Source organism: Leptonychotes weddellii, chromosome 4 (assembly GCF_054177405.1).
Source record: "Leptonychotes weddellii isolate Sample4059 chromosome 4, ASM5417740v2, whole genome shotgun sequence".
Lineage (NCBI taxonomy): Eukaryota > Metazoa > Chordata > Mammalia > Carnivora > Phocidae > Leptonychotes > Leptonychotes weddellii.
The window spans coordinates 32,831,076-32,849,940 of record NC_138372.1 but is presented as its reverse complement, the minus strand read 5'-3'; the positions used below and the strand labels follow the sequence as shown (position 1 = coordinate 32,849,940).

Sequence of the window (18,865 nt, the reverse complement as noted above, 5' to 3'; positions counted from 1 at the left end):
TTTTTTTTTTAAAGATTTTATTTATTTATTTGAGAGAGAGAATGAGACAGAGAGAGAGAGCATGAGATGGGGAAGGATCAGAGGGAGAAGCAGACTCCCTGCCGAGCAGGGAGCCCGATGCGGGACTCGATCCCGGGACTCCAGGATCATGACCTGAGCCGAAGGCAGTCACTTAACCAACTGAGCCACCCAGGCGCCCTCATTTAACTCTTGTTACCATTGTTTTCACTGTGCCCTTATGATGTACCAGGCCTTCCAGGCACTGCAAGACAAAGATGGATACAGTATAGATCCTGGTCTTAAGATGCTTAATAGCCTGGTGGGGATATATTTATAAACAGAACCATGTAACAAGTGGTATACTGGTGTTACAAATGTTTTTCTGAGGTGGTATAAAGAAGGAAACCACAAATAGTTTCTAGAGAGAATCAAGGAAGGCTTTAGAGAGGAGGGGATATTTGAGTGTGGTCTTGAAAGATAAGTAGAATTTGAGAGGCTAGAAGAAAGTATTTTATGCAGATGAAAGACAGATGGACACATTCATCATGTCCACTTGTTTAAGGAAGTGGGGTTTTTTCCTGATTGGTTTGAAATACAAGACTGTTCATCCCTGAAATTCACATTGTTTTAATATCAAACTATTTTGTTAAAATCTCTGAGTGATAGTTTTCAGATGATGAAAAAAGGAGGAGAGTAACTTTCAGAATGGAGAGCACTTATTAAAACACAGATGTCTTCTGTAAATAGAGTTGGAAAAATACTGTCAGTGTGTTCTTTGTGTATAAATGTCTCTTTTAACTTATCCATGCAGGATCTGAAAAGGAAAGCCACTTCTCTTTCTTCAGTCACGAGGTACATGACAACAGAATCATTGATGCACTAGGAAGAGAGATGGGTTCCAAATCTCACTAAGTGATCTAGAAGAGAGGAGAGACAGCCAGTGTTCTGCCTGTTTTTCTGACCAGAGTTCCTGTGGCTCTCAGTGTTTTGCTTCCTCCTTTCCCTTCTGTCTGGCCACTCTGAAACATTGTTTCTTTGAATTCTAAGATAAAATGTGATGTCTGTCCTGTATTAAATATGCTAAACTTCTAGGGCTATTGTCTTTTGAAGGAATTTCTTGAGATTGAAAAGTTAAGTAGGTTGTCATTTTCTCTTGAAACTTCCACTTGGTAAATTATAACATGCTGAAAGAATACTCAAAGTCCATAGGTTGATGAAATTTTTTGCATAGCAAGTCCCTGTTGTGCAAGATCTGATAGGATTTTTTTTTTTTTTAAGAGAGGAAGAGGGGCAGGAGAGGGAGAGAGAATCTGAGAATCCCAAGTGGGCTTGATCTCATGACCCTGAGATCATGACCTGAGCTGAAATCAACAGTTGGACACTTAACCAACTGAGCCACCCAGGCACCCGTGAAATGATTTTTAAAAAAAATTTTATTTGGGTGCCTGGGTGGCTCAGTCAGTTAAGCAACTGTCTTCAGCTCAGGTCATGATCCTGGAGTCCCAGAATCGAGTCCCGTTTCGGGCTCCCTGATTGGCGGGAAGTCTGCTTCTCCCTCTGACCCTTCCCCCTCTCATGCTCTCTCTCTCTCTCAAATACAATATTTTATTTATTTATTTGTCAGAGAGAGCATGAGGAGGGGGAGTGGCAGGCAGAGGCAAAGGCAGTGGCAGGCAGCGCCTAACTGACTGAGCCACCCAGGCACCCCTGAAATGATTTTTTTTTAACCAGAAAGTAATGAGGTCCTTGGTACTTAGTAATTTTTCTACTGCCTTATTCATAATTTCTTGGTAGCAAAACACATTTCAGTATATAATTGAGCTTCTTTTGGGTAAGACAAAATATTTTCTCTGGCAATCTCATTTTGCTACTACTGAGGCATTTAGAGGGTGAAAACATAGTTAATTTTCTTGCAAGTAAAGTATTACAGTTTTGAAACCTGTGGAGTATGCATTGAAATTATAAAACAATATATATATATTTTAAAGATTTTTATTGATTTATTTCAGAGGGAGAGAGAGAACACAAGCAGGGGGAGTGGGCGAGGTAGAAGCAGGCTTCCTGCTGAGCAGGGAGCCCGATGTGGGGCTCGAGCCCAGGACCCTGGGATCGTGACATGAGTCGAAGGCAGACGCTTAATGGCTGAGCCACCCAGGCGCCCCTAAAACAATATTTTTACATGTAAAATAGACTGACTTCTATAGAGGATGAATGTTTTAAGAGTAGATTTTTTTTTTTAAAGATTTTATTTATTTATTTGAGAGAGAGGATGAGAGGAGAGAGAGAGCACATGAGAGGGGGGAGGGTCAGAGGGAGAAGCAGACTCCCTGCTGAGCAGGGAGCCCGATGCAGGACTTGATCCCGGGACTCCAGGATCATGACCTGAGCCGAAGGCAGTCGCTTAACCAACTGAGCCACCCAGGTGCCCTTAGCAGTAGATTTTCCTCTGTGTGTGTGGATAATAGTTTGAATGGTGTGGCCCATGCTTTTGTGTCTGACTTGAGTATGTTTAAATGATTATAAGATAATTTGGCTTGACTTACAATAATATTAGCTCTAAAAGTTTCACTGACTTCTTTCTATATTTAATATGCAGTGCTTTTTTTCATATATATATGTATATATATGTGTGTATATGGGGGAGATTTTGAGCATGTGGCTTTATTATCCTATAAAGATAGTTTTATAATCCCTTAAGTGTTATATAAGGCTTATGCATGTATCTTTTCTGTGCACACTTAAAATTCCACAAAGAGGACTGTTAGTGTCCTAAGACTCAGCAATATTGGCCATAAGGAACCATCCTAATAAATTTCCCCCATTTTTTTCTAAGGTATTAAAAGAAAAGATGTCATTTATTGAGGTGTAATTAACAATGTTTTTCTGGCCGGCTTGATGTGAAACAGTTTTAGTCTTGGATGGAATAAATCCATCTTCATTAATGGAAGTGAGACCCTAATGTGATCAGTTTATAGAAAAACATCCCTAATAATATCTATTTTATCTAAACTGTCACTAAAACATCTTGGCATGTTTATATGTGGAGACTTTGACCTCATATTTAACTGCTGCCCTTGAACCTCTTTTCTTGTTGTTTTATTTTCTAGGTGCGCCACCGAGCTTCTGGCCAGGTGATGGCTCTTAAGATGAACACATTGAGCAGTAACCGGGCAAACATGCTGAAAGAAGTTCAGCTCATGAATAGACTCTCCCATCCCAACATCCTTAGGTAATGGCTTTTCCTTCCTTCTGGGGATCAGCGAGAAAGCTTAAACATTGTTGGAGGCTTGTTAGAATAGCATGTTTAACAGCTAAAAAGAGGGATTCACAATTTCGTGCTTACTCTATCTTGCTGGGGTTTAGTGTGCTGTAGGTCTTTTTCTACATATTAAGACTTAATTTTCTGGTAATTAACTGCATTTAATAAAGCAACTTCCTTCTGTCTCTCAGATTGCTTTACTCTTAGTAGCAGTTCGTTAGAACAGTTGTTTCTTATTAAATTAGTAATTAGTAATTTATCAAAGAGAAAAGATTTTAGTCTTTATGTGGTTATTTAATTTTCTTAATTGCTTTATGAGGAATAGTAATTAAATCAGTGAATGAAAATAAAAGTATGCCCCCAGGCTATCTACCCTTAACTTTTAGCACTTACTTGAGAAGACATAGTTTACCTATTTATTTATTCTTTAAGATTTTATTCTTTTATCTGAGAGAAAGCACGCGTGTATGCGTGCGCGCGAGAGAGAGCGTGTGTGTGCGTGCACTGCATGAAACGGAGGGGCAGAGGAAAGGGACAAGCAAATTCCATGCTGAGCAGGGAGCCAGACATGGGGCTTGATCCCACGACCCTGAGGTCATGACCTGAGCCAAAATCAGACACTTAACCTACTGAGCCACCCAGGTGTCCCTAGTTTACCTTTTTAGAGTAGAATTAGTTTTATATATAATATGGTTATATAATCATCACTTTCTAGTAATCAGAATCTGAACTTTTCTCACTTGAATTATCTTGTTTTTTTTTTTAGTGAGGTGACTGTATTTCCAAATGAAACCAATTAAGACTATTTGAGTCAATACATATTTAAGTAGGGTTTATGTGTAAGACACTTTAAAAAGTTAAAAGTGCTATTTCCTTAGGGTCATTTATTGCTAATATTTATATTGGACTAGAGAGAAACCATACAGCTTAACTAAGACTTACATGTTTGGTCAGTGATAGTAAATTATGGAATTAGATTATACTGCTTACTTGAAACTTTCTACCTTTATACAAAATTGTTGCCTTCGTAGTCTACTATAAAAATGTTCAGCCAGTATTTTTATTATGATGACTTTCTTCCCAATGCATAAATCAGATTAGCACATTTTTTTGAGCATTTAATATAAGCCTGGTGATTTGTCAGATACCAGAAAGGTATAAAGACATATATAAAATGGAATGTCTGCTAGTAAGAAGGAGTTTGCACTCCTAACTGGGGATCTGGGACTTACATACATGAAAAGAGAACTGATAAAATCAGCTAAGACCCCACCACTTGGGTAGAATAAACTCTATGAGCTATAAAATTTCAAAGGAGTAAGAGATTACATTAGCTTGGCAGAGTCAGGGAAGCTTTTTTGGAGGAGGTTGACTTGAACTAGAACTTGAATTTTATTTTATTTTTTAAAGATTTTATGTATTTATTTGAGAGAGTGAGAGAAAGAGCAGGAGCAGGGGGAGGAGCAGAGGAAGAGGGAGAAGCAGACTCCCCATTGAGCAGGGAGTCCCATGTGGGGCTTGATCCCAGGACCCTGAGATTATGACCTGAGCTGAAGGCAACACTTAACCAACTGAGCCACTCAGGTGCTCCATAACTTGAATTTTAATAGGATTTTAGAAGAGAGGGAAGGAAGTCTGAAAAAAAAGAAGCAAAACAGTAATAAAGCACAGAGGTAAAAGTGCAAAGCTTTTTGAGGAATCAGTGAATAAAAACCCATTTGGCTATAATAACAATAATGAGAAAACCACCATTTATTGAAGGCTTGTATGCTGGATCTTTACCTATTTAAAGATTTAATCTTGGGGCACCTGTGTGGCTCAGTTGGTTAAGCGTCTGCCTTCGGCTCAGGTCATGATACCAGGGTCCTGGGATCAAGCCCCATATGGAGCTCCCTGCTCAATGGGGAGTCTACTTCTCCCTCTTCCTCTGCCCCTCCTCCTGCTCCTGCTCTTTCTCTCTCTTAAATGAATAAATAAAATCTTAAAAAGATTTTAAAAAAGATTTTAATCTTCATAACTAATCACCATTGAAGGAACTGAGGCTAAGAGATTATGTGTTGGTCAAGATATGTGACTCTGAGGTCTGGGCTCTTTCTACCATGCTTCTCCTAGAACTGAGGATTTGATAGCATAGTATTGGTAGATAAGGTGGAAACGTAATGCAGTTATGCAGGAATGGCTTTCATAAAGCCAAAAAGAGTATATTTTATGCTCTGTGTATTGGATTCTGAGCAGGGACTAGCGTGATAGTGGGTAACGGATGGAAAATGCAGGTTTAATGTTGGGAGGTTCATGGCTAAGAGATCAGTTAGGGGGCCTCTATAATGTTTGAGAATGAGATGGATGAGTCTTGATTTGATATTCTGCTTAAGAATTTTTAAGCTGGGCGCCTGGGTGGCTCAGTTGTTAAGCATCTGCCTTCGGCTCGGGTCATGATCCCAGGGTCCTGGGATCGAGTCCCGCATCGGGCTCCCTGCTCTGCGGGAAGCGTGCTTCTCCCTCTCCCACTCCCCCTGCTTGTGTTCCTGCTCTCGCTGTGTCTCTCTCTGTCAAAAAAATAAATAAAATCTTTAAAAAAAAAAAAAGAATTTTTAAGCTGATTGTATTTTCATCTTGCTTAAAAATAATATTTTTATTATTTTTGATATTTTTATAAAAGTGATACATATTCATTGTGGAACATTTAGAAAACAGAGTTAACAAAATAGATTAAATAAGAAAACTAAAATTGCCCTTTATCTCAGTGCAGAGGGATCAAACTATCAGTAACATTTGATATATTTCTTGACAGTCTTTTTTATTTCACTATTTTTCTTACTCTCTTTACCATGAACTTGACTGGTGAATACATGAGAAGAATGACTTTAAATAAATTTTATTCTATCACGGCAAAAATTCTAAATACAGTTTTTATGTAATGGAAGTGGAATAGTATAGTATAATGGTTAAAAATGAAGGCTCTAGGGGCACCTCGGTGGCTCAGTTGGTTAAGCGTCTGACTTTAGCTCAGGTCATGATTTCAGGGTCCTGGGATTGAGCCCTGGAGTCCAGGAGTCCAGCTCTGCAGTTCTGCACTCAGTGGGGAGTCTGCTTCTCCTGCTCCCTCTGCCCCGCCTCATGCACACGCATTCTCTCTCTCAAATAAATAAATAAATAAATAAATAAATAAAATCTTAAAAAAAAAAAATGAAGGCTTTAGATTCTAGATCAAGCTGCCTGTATTCAAATCCTGGATCTTGGGCAAGTTACTTAACCTGTCTGAGTCTTAGTTTTCCCATCTATAATATGAGAGTAATGATAGTAAATACATCATAGAGTTGTTATTGAGGGTTAATTAAATTAGTACATATAAAACACCTAGTATAGTATCTGGCTTATGTGAAGTGCCCAGTAAATGTTAGCTACTATTATTAGTTTCTTTTTCTCTGGCTAGGTTTTTTTTTTTTATGGCTCATGGAAACCTGTCTTTTGTCACCAACCATTTGTCGAGTGCTGCTGTTTTTAATACATTCAAAGGTTTTCTGCTTGAGTGATTTGTTGAATAGAACTTTCTGCAGTGATGGGAATGTTCTTTATCTGTGCTGTCCAATAGCCACACGTGGCTAATGAGCATTGAAATGTGGCTAGTTGGAACAAGGAACTGAAGTTTTTTATTTGATTAAACTCCCACATGAAGCTACTGGCTACTATACTGGAAAATACTGGGCTAGAGTCCCTCTAGGTCTTTGCTCTTGTTTTGCTTAATATATATGTCCAGCCTAGAAACATGGTGTGATAAGACCAGTGTTACCATTCCTATTCTGATGTCCCTTTGATCTGTTAACTTAGCCTATCTCTTTTTGGTTTCACTACTCAGGAATGACATACCCCTCCCTTTTAACTTTCAACAAGTATTTTTCTTTGCTTTCAGCTAAGTTTTCTGATATATAAAAGTGTTAACTCTGTCTTCATCTTGGCAGTAAGCCAGCAAATGAGATACTGCATAAAAGCCTATGGATCTGTTATAATCCACAGAAAGTACATAGTACATGAAAATTATTATAATTATTGTTAATAATTGGTTGGTTTGCACTGTGATGATGACTCTTTGTTCTGCATAAACCGTCTGTCTCAAATATACTGTGGTTAAAAGCCTGGAGATGACTTTTTAAAAAGAAGCTTCTAAATTCTACCTCTGAAACTAATAATATGGTATATGTTAATTAAATTGAATTTAAATAAAAAATTAATCTAAAAAAGCTTCTAACTGTTCATATCTTTCATGTCTTTGTGTCTTCAGTTTTATTGTATGTGTTGAACACAACAAAAGGAAATTATCCTACCAGTGGTCTAGAGGAAGCAGTCTTCTTGGCTCTCATTATTCAGAGGAGTACTAACTATAGCAGTAAAAACATTTATTATACTTCCTTAGGAGACCTTAAATATGAAACTAAGCATGACTGTGTTCCTGTCTCAAAATACTTAGAATTTTTATTTCATATATGCTTTCTGGTCTTAGAAATTTACTATTAATACTTTATGTTTCTGTAATTAAAATTTTTTTGTTACTACAAAAAAGGCTAGTCTGCTTTGAAGCTGTGACAAAGGCTCTCCTTTATAGGTACAGAAGCTGGGGCAGAAATATGAACCAAGATTTTCCCTCAAATTGAGATTATTAGATTTAAATTGGGAAAAATCCTTCTCTCAGAACCCTAGGTTTTTCATAGACATGCCTCCTTAGAGGCTGACCCCTGGGGGGCAGGGGTATTGCTGAGCGGAGGAGGCTTTTGGTTCCCCACTCTGCTTCAGCCAGCCAGAGCAGCTCTACTTTTTATCTGTTTTATGTTAAACTTCTGTGTAAGAATTTTGAAGAAAGGGTCTCCTGCTTGAAAACAAAGACTGGGTGGAAAATCACTGCATTGGTGATTTGGAAAGTCTACTTGGGAAAGACGGCTATCTGCATGACCTGCCAGATGGTAGGCATCTAATCCTCTGGGCATGCTTTGGTCCTCTCCTGGCACAGCTGTTTTGTGCCCAGCAGGAGTTAGTGAGCTGAACTTTTGCAGTTTTATTTCTCTTTTCTTGACCCCAACCTCCCTACTTCCTCTTTTTCCTTTTATCTTTCTCCCTCCTAAGATTTCTAGTTGGAAGGAAAAGGATGGGCCTGGTAAGTCATAGAGGCAGTAGGTGTGTATATTTTGTTTGTGTATATATATATATATTTTTAATACATGGATACGGTTAAGATTGGTTCTGTTATCATCAGTTGCTCTAAGTTATCAGTTAAAACAAGGAACAATAAAGTACTTTGTTGACTGCATGGACTGATCGTTTGGGCCTCTTGTGAATAAGGTTGTTTATGCCAGGAAGTCTTATGCTCAAGATTTGTAATCCAATTCCATGCCCTGCTCACTTCCACTCCCCAATGGTCTTTCTGAGGGACCTGCACCAAGATTCATTCTCATACCTCTTTGTTATTCTTCATGCCATGAGAAATTTAATATTTCTTTTAGATTCCTTGTTCATATTCTCATGCTTCCTTTTTTTTAGGCTACATTCTGAATTTATTTTCCTGTCTACTAACTTTTGTTCAGAATTGTTTTAGCTCCCCTTTAAAAGCCATTTGTGACAATGTGGTTGCCATTTTGTTAAAATGGAGAATATGCTTTCAATTCACCAAATATTTACTTGGAACTACTCAGTCCAGGCCTGTGCTGCAATGTCATGGTGAATAAAAGGGAGGTAGAACACTGTTGTCTCCCAGTCTCCTTGGGAAATAAATTGTACATCTAGGAAACAGACTAGTATCAGCTAATACTATGAGGGGTGCCTGGATGGCTCAGTCGTTAGGCGTCTGCCTTTGGCTCGGGTCATGATCCCAGGGTCCTGGGATCAAGCCCCGCATCGGGCTCCCTGCTCATCGGGAAGCATGCTGCTTCTCCTCCCACTCCCCCTGCTTGTGTTCTCTCTCTCGCTGTCTCTCTCTGTCAAATAAATAAATAAAATCTTTAAAAAATATAATACTGGGCGCCTGGGTGGCTCAGTTGGTTAAGCGACTGCCTTCGGCTCAGGTCATGATCCTGGAGTCCCGGGATCAAGTTCCGCATCAGGCTCCCTGCTCGGCAGGGAGTCTGCTTCTCCCTCTGACCCTCCCCCCTCTCATGCTCTCTCTATCTCATTCTCTCTCAAATGAATAAATAAAATCTTTAAAAAAAAATAAAAAATAAAAATGCTGGATTAAAATGGATCTTTCTGATTTTATCGTTGCAATTCTAGTGAGTAACTAGGTGGAAGAGTCTCGCTATAGCCCTCAAAGCAAATTATATAACACTAGCGTGTTGGTAAAGACGTCTTAACATTTTTTTCTCTTCTCTTTGCCAAGGTAGAAGGTCTAATGACTTAGGACTGTTTAAGTTCTAATTTCATATAACTAGAAAAATTTTGTAAAATAAAATATGAAAAAAGCTTCAGTAATATTTATGTCATTGTCTGTGGGTAGTAAAGTAGTACAACCCCAGAAAGATGATTTTTTTAAAAATTTATTTTTATTGAGATAAAACTGAGATATAAGAGAAGATGATTTTTAATGTAAACAATGGCTACCATTTATTGAGCACCTATTATGGACCGCTATTGATTATTTTTCCACCCCACCCCCATTTTTTCCTCTCTAGACTTCTCCATCTCAGCAAATGGAATTGCCATTACTACTATTATTACTTAGGTTACAAACCTAGAAATCATCCTTAATATCTTTCCCTTATACCCTCTTTCAAACCATCAAGTGGTTGTACACCTGAAACTAATGTAACACTGTATGTTAACTATACCGGAATTAAAATGAAAAACTTAGACAATCTTAGGTAAAATTAATATTCAGGAGAAACAAATCAAGTCTTGGCATTTATATTATTATGACTGATTATAATCACCACTAGGCCAAAAAATGTATTATAATTACATTTTATTTCTTGCACAATTTTTTGTGTTTGGCCTAATTTTTCATTTGCTTAGTTATTATATGCCCACCACTAATTCTTCCCAAAGTTTCAGACAGAACTGTAAAATTCTTCTGAATATGCATTTCCACTCTGCCAAACACATCTGGAAATCTAAAAATTCTTTCCTCAAACATCCTTCCCTCAACATCTCTCCTGGAGCTCTTGATCCTTCTGTTCTAGTTTGGACTACTTATTCTCTAGACTTGCCCAGGAGTCACCCTGGGACTTGCTATCATCTTTTTTTTCTCTTTTTTTTAAGATTTTTTAGATCTATTAGAGAGAGAGAGAGCTCACACACATGTGGGGAGGGGCAGAGGGAGGGAGGTAGAGGGGGAGGAGCACAGGGAGGGAGAGGGACAAGCAGACCCCCCCACCAGCTGAGCCTGGAGCCCGGCTCTGGGCTCCTTCTCATGACCCTGAGATCATGACTTGAACTGAATTGCACTCAATCAAATAAGCCACCCAGGCACCCTGCTATCATCTTTCTACCTATTGCTTTCTAGATCCTTCCTTTTTCTTTTTTCTCTCTTTAAAAATTGTCATAAATGTTTATTTTTATTTTATTTTATTTTTTTTAAAGATTTTATTTATTTATTTGACACAGAGAGAGAGTTAGCGAGAGCAGGAACACAGCTTCCCACGGAGCAGGGAGCCCGATGCGGGGCTCGATCCCTACATTGGAGAAGACTGCCTGGGGAGCAGGTTTTGGGGATGAGACATCAGGAGTTATCAAGTTGGCAGTTGGATAAACAGGTCTGGAATTCAGAGGAGAGGTTCTGGATAGTTGTGTCTCTCAGTAGTTAGGAGACCTTCGGCAAATTATATCACTTCTATAACTTCAGTTTTCTCATCTATGAAGTAAAGAGTAACAATAGTACTACTGTACCAGCTTGATGGGAGAATTAAACGAGATAAAGAACTTATCACAGTACAAGGCACTAAACATTAACTATTAATATATTATTGTTATTTTTTTCTTTTTTTCTTTTTTAAAGATTTTATTTATTTATTTGACAGAGAGAGAGAGAGAGAGTAGGGGGAGGGGGAGAGGGAGAAGCAGGCTTCCTGCCGAGCATGGAGCCCGATGCGGGCCTCGATCCCAGGACCCTGGGATCATGACCTGAGCCGAAGGCAGCCGCTTAACCGACTGAGCCACCCAGGCGCCCCAATATATTATTGTTATTACTGTAGTCCTAATCATCTGAAGCATCATATATCGCGGCTATAGAGCATAAAGCTTAAGGGTTAAGAATCCAGTCCTGACTCTGCCATTTGCAAGTTGTGTGACATTGGGCAAGCAACTCAATCTCTCCTCAGTTTTCTTATCTGTGAAATGGAGGTAAGAATAGTACCTATAACAATGTTTTCATAAGAACTAAATGAGGTAATACCTGTAAAGTACTTAGAATAGTATCAGATACATTGTAAGTGCTTAATAAATGTAATCCATCATCATTATTTGTCTGTGAACTCCTTGAAGAAGGGACGATCATGTTTATTTCTCTAGCACCCACTGAGTCTCCTTTGCCTATCACTGTGCATAGTTTATATGTGACAGGTAGTAAAAAAAAATTTTTTTAAGTGTTCTGTTTATCTATAGAGAGGACAAACCTGGAACATATTCATTTTCATGACGCATGCTTCTTAGATCGAATTGTTCTCTTTCCTCTATACGTTTCTTCTACTTTGGGAGAAGAGGAAGAAGTAAATCATGTGAGTGTTGTTTCAAAAGTATGCTCATATAAATTGAAGTTTGTGTTTATACTTCACTATTTGGGTGTGAGTTTATGAGTCATCTTAGAATAAAAGATAAATTTGGGAAGGAGGACGAAGCATTTTCAGTGCTTGGGGAGATAATCTAGATACTTGGATTTGTGGATATTAGTTCTCTTATGAACTTCCTGGATTAAAAAAAAATTGGGGGAACATTTAAAGTCATATTTATGTATTAATAGTTCTGCCTTTGCCAGGGGATTTAGTATTTTGCTGCTTCCATGGCAGTTTTGAGCAATGTGGTTTAAAATTTTCTGTGAAATAAAATACTTACAGAATGAGTTTAACTCTCAGTCTCAGTTTACTTTCTTTTTTTTTTAAAGGTTTTATTTATTTGACAGAGAGAAAGACAGCCAGAGAGGGAACACAAGCAGGGGGAGTGGAAGAGGGAGAAGCAGGCTTCCCGCGGAGCAGGAAGCCTGATGCGGGGCTCGATCCCAGGACCTTGGGATCATGACCTGAGCCGAAGGCAGACGCTTAACGACTGAGCTACCCAGGCACCCCTCAGTTTACTTTCAAGTTGTTATTCAAAATAGAGAATATTTGTTTTTCTCTCAGAAATCTAGGATGTTTTTTTATTTATTAAACTGGTTTAATATTTATAAGCAAGCAGATCTTTTTTTTTAACTTTTTAAATTATTGTATTGTTTTACTAGAAGAAAGCAAAATTAGACCATAAACTTCATTGGTCCTCTTGTTATTATATGTAGTGCTAATCTACATGATCTAGTGATTGTGAGCAATGCTTACTTGCCTTTAGCTATCTTAAAATCGGTCTATAAAAACTGTGGACAGAAAAGAGAAAGCCAGACTGAACCAGCTCTGTTTGGTGTCACCTGATGTGAGGCTTTGGTGGTTAATGTCTGTTCAGCTGAGTTTTCTTTGAGTTCTCATAGCTAGGACCTAGCACAACCAGTTTTCCATGATGTAATACCTCTAAAACACGTTTGAACCGCCGCAAGCTTTACGAAAAGATATTACTGCTTTTTTTTATGGGTCTAGATTCATAGCTCTTTTGGGACTTGAGATCTGAGGCATTGCCCTTTCTTCTCCTTTTTGGTTATTGGTAATTTTTTCTGGTCCAAGAGAGTGATGGTAACTTTGCTTTATTTGGGAGTAGAATGCAAAGCAGTTCATTTTAGTGTCACATATTAAAGCTTAGTGGAATCTGGTTGAGTATGTTGCAGGGCCTTTCCTTCAATTATGGGAGGAAATCAGATAGAAATATATCAAAACTTCTGGAAAAACTTTTTTTTTTTTTTAAGATTTTATTTATTTATTTGAGAGAGAGAGACTGAGAGAGAGAGCACATGAAAGGAGGGAGGGTCGGGAGGGTCAGAGGGAGAAGCAGACTCCCTGCCGAGCAGGGAGCCCGATGCGGGACTCGATCCAGGGACTCCAGGATCATGACCTGAGCCGAAGGCAGTCACTTAACCAACTGAGCCACCCAGGCGCCCCATGGAAAAACTTTTTTAAAGAAAAGTAACCAGTATAAGTAGACTTCAGGTGTAGGGCTTTTAGAAAGTATATTAATATAAAAATCCTGCTCACATTTTAATATTCTATTACAGGTTTATTTCAGACCTCTTAATTGTTTTTGCCATAACTTTGGAGCCAGACATTTTTCTGGAAAGGCCAGTACAGGTCAGAAGAAGTCCTATAACATGGATGCTGCTTATTGCTCAAAGTTGGCAGTAGAAAGGCTTATAAAGCAAACCAGTTAGATTTTCATTGATTTACAGATAGGCTGTTATTTTTTTATGAATAAAAAATGAATTTATTATTTTTAAATATTTATTTATTTATTTTGGAGTAGTGTGCAGGGAGGAGGGGCAGAGGGAAAAAGTGTCTCAAGCAGACTCCATGCCGAGTGTGGAGCCCCACACAGGGCTGAATCCCATGACCCTGAGATTATGAACTGAGCCAAAACCAAGAGTTGGTCACTCAACCACCTGCGCCACCCACACACCCCAAAAATGAAGTTATTGAACCATTGGCCTTTCTTCTTTCATACCCATTGTTACAGAGCAAAACATAGATTTTTGAGCCAAACAGATCCAGATCCCCTTACATCTCCAACCTTTGTCAAGTCATTTAAATGCTCTGAACGTCATTTTCCTAGATGATAAAATGAGGGTAGTTAAACTCAGGTCATACATATAAAACACTTAGCACAGTTTCTAGGTATATTGTAGGTTAGCAACAAGTAGTAATTTTCTGAACAGCTTTGATATAATGACCACAGAACTCTTAACTAGGTCCTGTTATATAGTATTGAGCAGGTCCAAAACTAATAGTAGTGTTAGTGTTTTGTGTTTTTTTTTTCCCAGAGTGAGAACAGCTAGATGTGTTTTAGACTGCTGTCACACCTCTCCCTCTTCTGTTTAGGTAATAAACTTTTGAGGAGGGACAGTATTTAAACCTTAATGTTTAACCCTGAGAGCAGAATTGTGAGCTCAATAAATATTTGAGAGGAGGTAAATGCTACCAAGGAACATAATAATGTTATTTTCCTTGTGCTTGTTTTTTATTTTTTTTTAAAGATTTTTATTTATTTGAGAGAGAGCGAGAGATCGGAGGGAGGGGCAAAGGGAGAGGGAGAGAGAGAATCCCAAGCAGACTCTGCTAAGCACAGAGCCTGACATGCGGCTTGATCTCATGACCCTGAGACCATGACTTAAGCTGAAATCAAGAGTCAGGCGCTCAACCAACTGAGCCACCCAGGCACTCCTCCTTGTGCTTGTTTAGAAGGAGTCAAAGCCCAAAGTCTATCCTATATCTGTAAACACAGCATAAGATAGTAACCCATAATTTCTTTTTATTATGTATCATTAGTTTTCTATGGCTGCCATAACAAATTGCCTAGCGGCTTAAGACAACACAAATTCATTATCTTACAGTTCTATAGGTCAGAAGTCTGATGTGGGTCTTACTGGGCTAAAATCAAGGTATTGAGAGGGCTGTGTTTCTTTCTGGGGTCTCTAGGGGAGAATCTGTTTCCTTACTTTTTTCAGTTTCTAGTGGCTTGCATTCCTTGGCTTGTAGCTCCTTCCATCTTCAAAGCCAACAGTGACCGGCTGATTCTTTTTCATATTGTATCCGTCTAATACTAACTTTTTGGCTTCCCTCTTCTACTTTTGGGGACCACTGTGGTAACACTGCGAGTGTGGGGTAACACTTCATAATCCAGGATAATCTCCCTATTTTAAAGTCAGCTGATTAGAGGGACGCCTGGGTGGTGCAGTCGGTTAAGCGTCTGCCTTGGGCTCAGGTCATGATCTCAGGGTCCTGGGATCGAGTCCTGCATCGGGCTCCCTGCTCAGTGAGGAGTCTGCTTCTCCCTCTGCCTCTGCTGCTCCCCCTGCTTGTGCTCTCTCTCTGACAAATAAATAAATAAAAATCTTTTAAAGTCAGCTGATTAGCAACCTTAATTCCATCTGCAACTTTAATCAATTCCCTTCCGTATAACAACATATTCACAGGTTTTGGGGGTTAGAGCATGGATATCTTTGGACATCTTCTGCCTATCATAGTATTCCATTAGGAAAACATTTTGAGCACATCTCTAATTGCTACTATTAACCTATATTAAATCTTACTAAAACTCATTTTCTCCTTTTTATATAAAATAATATAGGGAAAAATTCTAATTTTCTTCCCATACTTCAGTGGATAATCATGCTCATTCCCCATTTTGGAGACTGCTGGATAATAGTAGAACTTAGGAAATATCCCTCTTTGGAATTAAGAAATGTAACTTTTAATTGAATTCAGTAAATAGATTTACTAAGTGCTAACTATGAACAAGGCAGTGTTTTAGGTATATAGAGAGACACAAAACTACATGGTATATTTATTCCGGGAGGGTTAACAACTGTAGTAAACAACATAAAATCTTACTGATTTAAAGGCTTGGGTTCTTTTTTTTTTTTTTTAAGTTTTTAAGTAATCTCTCTACACCTAATATGGGCCTTGAACTCATAACCCCGAGATCAAGAGTTGCATGCTCCACCAACCGATCCAGGCAGGTGCCCCATAAAGGCTTGTTTCTTATTTATGTCCTAGTTCAATGCATGTTAGGTAGAGGTAGAAGGGGAGCTTTTTTTTTTTTGCCTAGGATTGGGCCTCAGATTCCTTCACTGGATCTTCTGCATCTGCTGACAGATGAAGGAGGAAAAAGTATAGAGGATAGGGTTGAGGTTTTTATGGGACAGGCCTAGAAATGATGTAATCATTTCTGCCCCTATACCACTGTCCAGAGCTCAGTATTATGGTGTTAACCAACTGTTATAGACACTGGGAAATGTCGTTTACTTAAGGAGGAAAAGGGAAGCAATTTAGTGAATCAATAGCCATTCTCTTCCACGTATAAGATCCCTGCCCTCAAGAACCTAGTAATTTAGTGGAAGAAGCTGACGTAGATAAAACTTGATGTAGAAGGCAGGCCTGATAAGTGTTATAATAGAGTGTTTTTTAAAGATTTTATTTATTTTTTGACAGAGAGACAGCGAGAGAGGGAACACAAGCAGGAGGAATGGGAGAGGGAGAAGCAGGCTTCCTGCGGAGCAGGGAGCCCAATGTGGGGCTCCATCCCAGGACCCTGGGATCAGGACCTGAGCCGAAGGCAGACGCTTAACGACTGAGCCGCACAGGCGCCCCAAGTGTTGTAATCGAGTTTTAAATAGAGTGATATAAATGTATAGGGAAGAGAAAGATTACTTTGGATTAGAAAGATTAGGGAAACATTTGAAATTATATCTCTGTGATAGGAATTATTATAAACATTCTCAAAGGGCGGTTTTAACAATCAAATGATTTGATACATGGCAGTGCCTGGCACACTAAATGGTATATAAATGTTGGGTGTTGTTGTTGTTATTGTCATTCTGTAGAGATGTTCTTGCACTGAGTTGTTTTTTTTTTTTAAGATTTTATTTATTTATTTGGCAGAGAGAGACACAGCGAGAGAAGGAACACAAGCAGGGGGAGTGGGAGAGGGAGAAGCAGGCTTCCCGCTGAGCAGGGAGCCCAAAGTGGGGCTCGATCCCAGGACCCCTGGATCATGACCTGAGCCAAAGGGAGATGCTTAATGACTGAGCCACCCAGGTGCCCCTGCACTGAGTTTTTAAGGATTGGTAGAGCTTTGAAAAGTGGATTCCAGATGGACTCATTCTAGCAACAGTATGGAAGTGGGAGAATTTAGGACATTTTTAGGAGTAGCAGCTTATATACTAAAACATAGAGAATGTAGGTGGATGTAATAGATAAGGGAAGAGATGTGGGTCAGATCATTCACACTCTTGAATAACATGTTAAGGAATTTGGGCTTTGATCAGGAGCTGCGAGCTACCACAGAAACTTTTTGAGTAGCCAATAGCTTCTTAACGAAAGGTATTGTGTCTTGTTCATTTTTTTTTTTAAAGATTTTATTTATTTATTTGAGACAGAGAGAATGAGAGAGAGAGAGCACATGAGAGGGGGGAGGGTCAGAGGGAGAAGCAGACTCCCTGCCGAGCAGGGAGCCCGATGCGGGACTCGATCCAGGGACTCCGGGATCATGACCTGAGCCGAAGGCAGTCGCTTAACCAACTGAGCCACCCAGGCGCCCCTTGTTCATTTTTTTTTTACCCTTTTTATAACTATATGGAGAGGTAATATAACATTACCCACAGAACCCACTGTTTAGGTTGGATTCCTGGCTCTGCCACATATTATCTGTATAACTTTGGGCAGGTTACTTTATTTCTCAGAGCCTAAGTTTCTTTATCAATATGATTGGGATGAAGAAAGTATTACTTCATTGGATTATTATGAGGATTAAATGAATATAATATAAAAATAATGCCTGCATAGTATGTGCTCTTTACGAATCAGTTGCTATCATAATTATATAATCATTACCAGTGCCTGCCACATAGTAGGCATTCAATAATTTTTGAGTGGTCAGAGTCAGTTTTAAATTTACCCAGCGGGCGCCTGGGTGCCTCAGTTGTTAGGTGTCTGCCTTCAGCTCAGGTCATGATCTCAGGGTCTTGGGATCGAGTCCCGCATTGGGCTCCCTGCTCCGCGGGAAGCCTGCTTCTCCCTCTCCCACTCCCCCTTCTTGTGTTCCCTCTCTCTCTGTTGAAAAATAAATAAAATCTTTAAAAAAAAAAATTTACCCAGCAAGTATTTATATACTGTCATATGACAGGCAAGAGAATTCATTTCATTTTATAAAACATAATTAAAGGTAGGAAATGATGATACCATAGGAGAGTGGTGTAGATGGAGTGTCTTGGTAGTTCAGAAGCATGCTAGTTCAGAAGTACTTCTACTTAGAGGGAGCCAGATTTGTTTTGTGGGAAAGGAAGTATTTGAACTGGGCTTTGAGGGTGGGTAGAATCTAACTATGTAGAAATGAGGGGAAGGCCATTCTAGGCAGTGGAAACAGCCTGAGAAAAGTCAAAGGGTATATAAAAGCATGGTAATGACACTTTTTGGAAAATAGTAAATCACGCTACAGGAAAGACTAAGGCAAATTAAGTCTCTGGTCAAAGTCTAGTTTACTAGTAGTATCAGAGTTGGGAGTTTCCTCTTATGGTCTTACTAACTTTAGAGTGGGTGATCAGCTGTCTTTTGTCTAGACTGAGCCTTGGTACTCAGTATGTGGTCCAGGGATCTAGCAGCATCAGCATCAGCTGGGAGCTTATTAGAAATTCAGACTCGGGGAGGGTATGTGCTCTGGTAAGCGCTGTGAATTGTGCAAGACTGTTGAATCTCAGATCTGTACCTCTGAAACAAATAATGCAATATATGTTAAGAAGAAAAAAAAAAGAAGAAGAAGAAGGTAGCGGGAGGGGAAGAATGAAGC

The 18,865-nt window shown here is 39.1% G+C and overlaps 1 protein-coding gene across 4 annotated transcripts in view; it reads left to right on the top strand.

Annotated features, from left to right (window-relative positions):
• The window catches only part of TESK2 (testis associated actin remodelling kinase 2), a 111,870-nt gene that overhangs the window by 37,648 nt on the left and 55,357 nt on the right, over positions 1 to 18,865 (top strand). For all 4 annotated transcript variants that reach the window (XM_081818338.1, XM_006729002.3, XM_031022995.2 and 1 more), the window contains one exon: positions 3,108 to 3,229. In XM_081818338.1, coding sequence (XP_081674464.1) covers positions 3,108 to 3,229 — 122 coding nt within the window. The remainder of the gene's footprint in view (positions 1 to 3,107; positions 3,230 to 18,865) is intronic.